The following is an 8,384-nucleotide window of genomic DNA, read 5'->3' as shown; positions in this document are numbered from 1 at the left end:
TGGCTTCTACCCAAACTATAGACAGACATATATGATGAACATTTACATCAGGTAGGTACACTCCTTAGAACAATCAACCATGGGAGACCAGAAGGGCAGTATTTGCACAGGGAGATAGCCCAGAGTGCAGGAATGCACAGGAAAGGACACAGGGAAAAGGTAACTACAGGGAGGAAGTGGGAAGAGAGCTATTACATTATGGGGATTGTAATCAACGTCATGAAACAATGCGTATGAATTGCTGTATGGAAAACGAATTTGTTCTGTAAACTTTCATCCAAATCACACATATAAAAAAAGAAAAGCTCCAAGCTATTAGTAGTTTCTAAAAAAATTAAACACAGAATTATCATATGTCCTAGCAATTCCACTCCTGGGTTTATACCCAAAAGAAGTGAAAGCAGGAATGCAAATAGATACTCGTACACCAAGGTTCACTGCAGCACTACTCACAGTAGCCAAAAAAGATGGAAACAATCCAAGTGTCCATCAGTAAAGAACAGATGAACAAAATGTGTTATATCCATACAATGGAATATTATTTAGCCATAAAGAGAAATGAAGTCCTGATACAGGCTTCAATGTGAATGAATCTTGAAAACATTATGCTGAGTGAAATAGGAGTCACAAAAGGACACATATTGTTTGATTCCACTTGTAAGAACTATCTAGAATAGGCAAATGTATGGAGATGAAGGAATCTCTGTGTGGTGCAGTTAATGTTCCTGGCTGCTAACCAAAAGGTTGGAAGTTCAAATCCACTCAGGGATACCACTGAAGAAAGGCCTGGTGATCTATTTCTGCAAACTCAGCCCCTAAAAACCTAGCACAGTTCTACTCTGACATACTTGGGGTCACCATGAGTCAGCGCCAACTCGATAGCAACTGGTTAAGCGGCCTTATGAAGATCAAAGTTTATTGGTGATTATCAGAGGCAGGAGGGAGGGAGAAAGAGGACGTCATTGCTCAGGGGGCATTGAACTCCTATCAAGGGGGTAAAAAATATTGGAAATGGATATAAGTGATGGTGCTACAACATGAACACCACTGAGTTGTACATGTAAAAAATGCTGACATGACAAATGTCGTATTATATATATTTTTACAATAACCAAAAATTTAGAAAACAAAACAAAAATACTCCTGGCCATTAAGCTAAACACCAAACCACCCTCAGCCCAAGCTCTACATCTGTAAGATGGAGATAACAGTGTCTGTCCACTGTTGTCTTGGGGATTAGATGAGAAAATGTATGTAAAGTGCCTGGCACACAGTCAGTGCATATTATATTACAAACTGATCCCTTCCTTCCTGTCCACCACAGCGGCTCATGCTCCTGCCCCCAGGGATTACAACTGAAGCACCTCCTGTCATCTCAGAGTTAGAGGACTGGCCTTTTTGATCTTCCCCATGCAGCCCCAGCAGCTGTGAGCTGACACTCTTTACCTGACATTACCTTTCTCCCAAATCCCTATCAGCAGTTCAGTTCCTTATCTGCACTTTTCACACTCTGGATGAGGGCAGAGGAGGATCAAATTTGCTTTGATAGCAGACATTCAGGAACATCAGCCAAGGGGAGCTTCAGAGAGCACGGCCCTGATGCCATTGTGAAATGGAGACAGCGGCCTCCGGAATCTCTAATGTAAGGGAGCTATTCTGATGGGGGCAGCCCAGGCTAGCAGGGGGGCTTTCTCCTCTGGAGCCTGTCTGTCTGTCTGCTTTTTGTCCAGCACGAATGACTAAAGTGAACTCTGCAATGGAAGGAGGGGGTTGACCTCCTTCTCTTAGGGCCAAATCTTCATAGTTTTTTTCACTGCTAGATTCTAACCCCCCTTCAGTGACACCCAGAGAGCTCAAAACTGTGCCACGGTTGCCCAGTTAGCCATTTACAAGCCCAAAAAGCTAGTGTCAGTAAAGCTCTAAACACTGGATTATCCAGCCTCTTGTTGAATAGCCCCATGACAGGGAGGACCATAGCCACCACTGTGCATACATAGACCACATGGATATATACATAACAGGAGCTGTCCCATTGGCTACTCTCACCTTACCCTTTTGCCCCTTCATTTTGGCTGTTCCAAAACTGAATGCAACTCATACTTTTCCAGATACACAAATTGCTCAATAATACAAATCAAACGCATAGGGTTTGGTGACAGCCTGGGTTTCCCCTGCCTAACGCCTTTGTTAGCACAGACGTCTGTGGCCCACTTTGCTGTGCAGTCCAAAGACAGCCAGACACAAATACTGTGAAGTCTGCAGAAACCCTGCATGGACTCACTCAGCTACAGCTACCTGTCTGTACCAGGTCCAGGGTCTGTCTGTGCAGGTAAGGCTCAGGCCTGCCAAAGGAGCAGAGGATTCAGCAGGTATATTCACATAAGGTCAGGTCACTGTAGACTTGTCTTTCTTAGCACCTATCACTTAGAAACCTGACACCATTACGTAGCTAGGTAGAACTGGCCTTCTTTCCATCCTGTTAGTCCTGATAGGGAATGCTGAGCGTTCTCACGTCTAGGCTGCCTCGCCTATGCTACACATGTAGGAAAAGGGACCTACTGGCCTTTATTTTATTCTAAAGTCAAAAGGCTGGCACTTTGAACTTACTCAGAGGCACCTAAGAAGACAGGCCTGGTGATCTGTTTCCAGAAGGTCACAGCCTTAAAAACTCCATGGAGCAGCTCTACTCTGCATACTTGGGGTCACCATGAGTCAGGATCAAATGGACAGTAATTAACAACAATAACATTTTGTAATCTCTTTTGAATCACAGACCCCTTTGTGAATCTCATGAAAGCTCTAGTTCAGTGCTGTTCAACAGAAATGTCTGCAATGATGGTAGCTAACATGGTACATGCTGTCCAACATGGTAGCCACTAGCTATACGTGTCTATTGAGTACTTGCTACTTAGCGAGTATAACTGGGGAACTGACTTTTAAATTAAAATTAAATGAAATATGAATAGTCACATGTGGCTAATGGCTACTGTACTGGATGGCATAACTCTAGACAAAAGGCTCACAGATTTTTCAACAAAGGGCCAGAGATTAAATATTTTAGGTTTTATAGGCCTTATGATCTCTGTTACAGTTATTCAGCTCTGCAGTTGTATTTCATGGAAGTATCTATTGACAATATATAAACAAATGGTTCTGGATGTGTTTTGATAAAACTTTATTTAGAAAAACAAGTTGGATGGATTTGGCCAGGGGCCACAGTTTGCTAACCCCTGATCTAAACTGCCCCTAGGGGAAAAAAATATATGTATGCCCCTATATACAGAATTTTGTCCATAATTTCGGGTGCTTCACTGACTTCCTAACACTCAAAAATAGACTCTTACCCATTAATTCCAGGCTAGAACCTCTGTTTTAAAAGGACTCTGTGAATATACCCTCAAATTTGCCTGAATGGAGAAATGCTTGGCATTATTTCCTGAGGAGGGCATAGTAGTCAAGGATCAATGTGACACTTGTTTTTCAAAGATTCATGAAAGTTGGATCTCAGACAAGGATCTAAGAATTGCTGACTGAAGGCACCATGAGGGCCCTCTCTGTGACAGACTTTCCCTCAGTCTCTACAGGCCCCTCCTCATTAACTCTGCCTACCCTTCCTCCATCTAACACTAACATACCATGAAAGAAGCTAATGGCCAGAGAGACTTTAAGAAACTTCTGAAAGGTCTCTCTTAGTTAAGGAGATTGTAGCTCAATCGTGGAAAGAATTAGTTTAGATTAATGCCATACAGAAGATATAGCCAGGATGGCCAAAATCACAGATTTGACATTAGGAGGAGCTGATCATATTTTAAAAAGAAGTTAAGCTATCTGAGGAGTACTCAATTCAAAGACAGTAGGTGTTTGTCAGGAGCCCTCAGTTAAAAGTAATTGGGGTTATGTCAAATGCCCTCAGTAAAGGCATGTGGAACTTTCTCTGGAGCCTTCTTAGGAATCCTCAGTTAAAGGTGACTGAGGTCATCTTAATTACCCTCATGGAGTTAGATTAAAGCATTGAACGCCTTTCCTCAGCCCCCTGCCATCATGGGTAGTTTTTGCCAAGGAGGTAGGAGGTAGGACCTGCCTGCCTTCCATGATGTACTCCTGAACAAGAAAAAGGTGGTGTCTATTTCCATTTTCCTATAGCTCCATTCGAGAAAGCATCACTTATTCTTTAAGTTCTTGAACAAAAGCAAGATAAAGAAAGCTTTCTAACTGGCATGCTTTACTAAGGTGTTATGTCATTATTGTTATTAATTATCATTAACAGTCCTAAAATATGTCTATTAATGAGCTCAACACAAAATAGCAGTGCAAGTCTTAGTCAAGAGGAGCATAATTACCTATTAATGAGATCTAAGTTTCCCAGGGAAATGACAGAGATCCAGAAGAACCACCTTCTGAACTAATGTAATAAACTTAATAATAATAATAGTGTGTAATCTGAAGATATTACTGTTAATATGAATGCTAACATCATATTTAAAAGGCAAAGAGAAGTGGAAATTATTTGCATAGTTCAAACCAAGAAACCCTAATCCATGCTATTAAGGAAAAATTGATTGTTCTTCTCTGAGTGATATAAAAATGGACTTTTGCAGAGACTACATTGAGCAGAAATTTTTTCAGCTACTTACTTGATATCTCTTACTTAGGCCCTATGTCCAAAAAACACAAGCTGACAAACGTTACATAATTAAGCATGATATAAAACAAAATTTAAAAAAAAAATAAAAACACTACAAAACCCAGTTAAAGGGACAGAGGAGTAGATGTAACCAGGCCCTCAGGATAAAATACTGCAGCTGAGCTCTGAATTCAATTCTCAAGTTTCCTGGAGACACTGAAAGAACATTTTAAGTAACTGAGTTACCACTTCGACATGAGCCTTGTTAGGGGAGGTACAAGCTCTGATTTGAAAAAGCCTTTCCCTGATGCTGAGAGCAGTGCTGTCCTGCCTGTGTCTGTTTCAACATTACAGTTCCGGCTCCAGGTCACCTACCTTCATAGTTGGCATGGAAGCCCTGGGCACTGACTGCGTAGTCACTGATGAGGCGCAAAGAAAGAGTGGTGGCCACGCTAACGATGGTGGCTGGCAGCTGAAAGCCTGTGAGTCTGAAAGACAAAGAGATATATTTAAGGAGAAAGTCCCCTTGGGAAATTTCACATCAGTTATGCATTTATTGAGCGCCCAGTGGATACAAAGTAAGTATTTATTGAGTGCCGGCTGGATGCTGACTCAGGAAACGGGAAGGTATATATAAGAAGCCTAATTCCAAGCAAATAGAGGGTTTTCAAAGACAAAGTGGCCTGCATGCAGAAGGAATGGAAATCAGCAATCTTCTATTACAGAAGCCCAAGGGGCTACTCCCCCAAACTATGGCCTAATCTCAGACCCGGATGCCTGCCTCTTTTGTTTATCCGCACTTTTCTCCTCTATTGGTTTCTTCTCCTGTCTCATCTCTTTGCTGTTTGAGGTCTTTTGAGGCTCTGGGTAGAAGATGCCACAGATTTACATCTAATAATTGCAATAAATAATATTTATATGCATGTACTGAGGAAAATATATCCAACTCTAGGCAGCAAACTGTTTTCTTACCACAGACTTTATTTTTCTAAAGGAAAGTTACCATTTTTATAGAAATGATACATGCTCATTATTTTAGAAAGAAGAAAGAAAAAAAAATACAATCTAGATAGAAAAAATCGCTCTTGACGTTTGACACACAAAGAGATGGAGAGATCAATGGATGGGATAGTATTCCATGAGAGAATTTTATACAAATGGGATCATACCATGCATGCTTCTGAAATTAAAATGATCCATTTTATACTTTTTTTTCTGGAATTTAAGTGAAGATAAAGAAATGGAGATGAACTAAAGGAACTGCTGAATCTGAGATAAATATGTCTTTAACACAAGACAGCCATTTTTAAAAGATTCTCAAAATGTTTTAAAAAATGAAATAAAATAATGAAGGTTTCATTGAACACTTTCCAACATTTTTGGAAAGAATTTCTCATTGCTGGGCCTCCACGCAAAGTGGTCTCTCCACCGGAGACCTGATGGAGCACACAGGGAGGCATAAAATATCCAGTTTCCTGTCCATCTTTGTCCTGTGTCCCCCCATCTGAGGCTCAGCCCTGCCTCCCACCTCATCAGGAATGGGAGGTAAGGGATAATTTAAGGTTTACCTTTATATCAGTGCTCAGGTAGTTTGGTGTATCTGTGGCATTCCTGGACCATTCTGTATACCTCTCCCAGCTATAACACCTTGATGCCCCTTAGGATGTCCAATGGAGACCGAGTATTTGGTTAGGAAAAGTTAAATAAGATACTTCTTAAAGCCCACTGTGAAAAGCCCTGTGTGAGATGGAGCTCTTGCCCTTTTCACAGCCTTAAGATTATTGAACTCATGCTAACTCATAATGAACTCCAGGAAAAGTGATCAAACTGTAAATTGAGTGACCAAATGCATTTCAAGATCATCTTCTCTACAGATATAAAGGCATCCAGTGGATGATCCCTACATCACTCTGTATGATTGATCCTCTCTCATACACACTTTTCACACAGGTCAAAATTTATGTGTAAAATAATGAAATCACACATACTGGAAAGAAATAAAGAATTTTTTTCACCATCTTAGACTAGATAAGTCCTTTCTAGATACTACACAGAGGGCTTTTACTTCTACCTGGCCATCTTTCTTCTGGGGAGCTATCCATTATCCATTAAGGTTCTGATGGAAGGTACCCCACCACCAGGCACAGAAGTGGGCAAGTGATTAGTCATGGCACATTACCCCTCATTTTCATGGAATGGTTCAAGACATAGAGAAGAGAAAGGATGACATATGACTTATGCAGGGCCATGCAGAGTCCCTCCATGCAATCTGATATATAAATGGTGAGAGTCTCTTATTTTTTAAACTTCAACCATTAAAATGTAAGCTTGGGATGACCTGCAGACTTTTGACCATCACACGGAATCTATTTGCTTTATAAGAAAATGTTATCACCATATAGATAAAAACAGAACCAAGCAGAGGGCAGAGTAGATATATTTTTGAGATCTCTGATCGAGCCATGCCTGAAACTTGACCTATCTCTGCAATTCCCAGTATGTGAGCCAAAATTCTTTCTTTCCTTCCCTTTTCTTCTTTCTTGCTTAAGGTAGTTTGATTTCCACCACTTGTCATACTGTGGTGGTTTGCGTGTTGCTGCGAGGCTGGAAGCTATGTCACTGGTATTTCAAATACCAGCAGAGTCACCCATGAGTGAACAGGTTGCAACAGAGCTTCCACACTAAGACAGACTGGGAAGAAGGATGGGGCAATCCACTTCCAAAAAAAACTGGCCACTGAAAACCTCATGAATAGCAGTGAAATACTGTCTGATATATTACATGAAAACTTCATGAACTGCAGTGAAACATGGTCTGATATAGTGCCAGAAGATGAGCCCCTCAGGTTGGAAGGCCCTCAATACACAACTGGGGAAGCGTTGCCTCCCTAAAGTAGAGTCATCTTTAATGACCTGGATGGAGTAAAATTTGATTTGGATATCTATCTCTTGTGATTGACTGAGTACCTACAGATACATTATGAAACTCTAAGGGGCTTAAAGGAAAATACTGACAGACTTGACTTTATGAGAGTTAAGCACATATGCATAGCAAAAGAAACTGTATAAAGGTAAAGAGAAAACGTAAACTGGAAAGATTATGTGTAATACTTATGACAGGAATCAGATATAGCCTAGAAAGAACACTTACAAATCAATTTAAAAAATAAATAAAATAAACAGCTCAAAGAGTTCAGAGAATATAGCTGAACGATTCACATAAGACCTAAATATTGGTAATGAAAATGGAAAGATTATCATCCACCTAATTAGTAAGGACATACAAACTAAATCTACAAGAATACTTTTTCACCAACAGATTGGCAAACTTTTTCACCAACGGATTGGCAAATATTCAGAGTTGGCAACTCTGGGAAACAGATCTACTCATACATTGTTGTTGAGTATGTAAATTGTTGTATTTTGGAGGATAATTTGGCAATCTCTTTAAAGCAGAGAAAGCTATCTCTCCCCCAAAGAGCCATGCTCCTGTTTTATAGTACAGAGTTGCTGGGGCAAAATGGTTATCCAGTCATAAACTACATATCCCAGAAGACCTTGCATCTAGATAGCACCATGTGACTAGTTCTAGCCAATGAAACAATGAATATAAATATATGTGTCACTTCTGAGTCTGGTTCAAAAGAACCTCCTATATTTACTCCTCCTTGGGAGTTCTGGTAGCTTAGTGCCTAAGGCACTTGACTGCTAACCAGAAGGCTGGTGGTTCAAACCCACCAGCCACTCCTCGGAAGGAAGAT

At 40.6% G+C, this 8,384-nt stretch overlaps 1 protein-coding gene across 1 annotated transcript in view; it reads right to left on the bottom strand.

Moving 5' to 3' along the window:
* Positions 1-8,384, bottom strand: part of CSMD2 (CUB and Sushi multiple domains 2) — a 972,087-nt gene that overhangs the window by 739,325 nt on the left and 224,378 nt on the right. The window contains exon 3 of the mRNA XM_007950414.1: positions 5,000-5,112. Within this exon, the coding sequence (XP_007948605.1) occupies positions 5,000-5,112 (113 nt within the window). The remainder of the gene's footprint in view (positions 1-4,999; positions 5,113-8,384) is intronic.

Source organism: Orycteropus afer, unplaced genomic scaffold (assembly GCF_000298275.1).
Source record: "Orycteropus afer afer isolate SDZICR_OR568_19922 unplaced genomic scaffold, OryAfe1.0 scaffold00272, whole genome shotgun sequence".
Taxonomy (NCBI): domain Eukaryota; kingdom Metazoa; phylum Chordata; class Mammalia; order Tubulidentata; family Orycteropodidae; genus Orycteropus; species Orycteropus afer.
The sequence above is the reverse complement of the archived record's forward strand: the minus strand, read 5'-3'. Positions and strand labels throughout refer to the sequence as shown.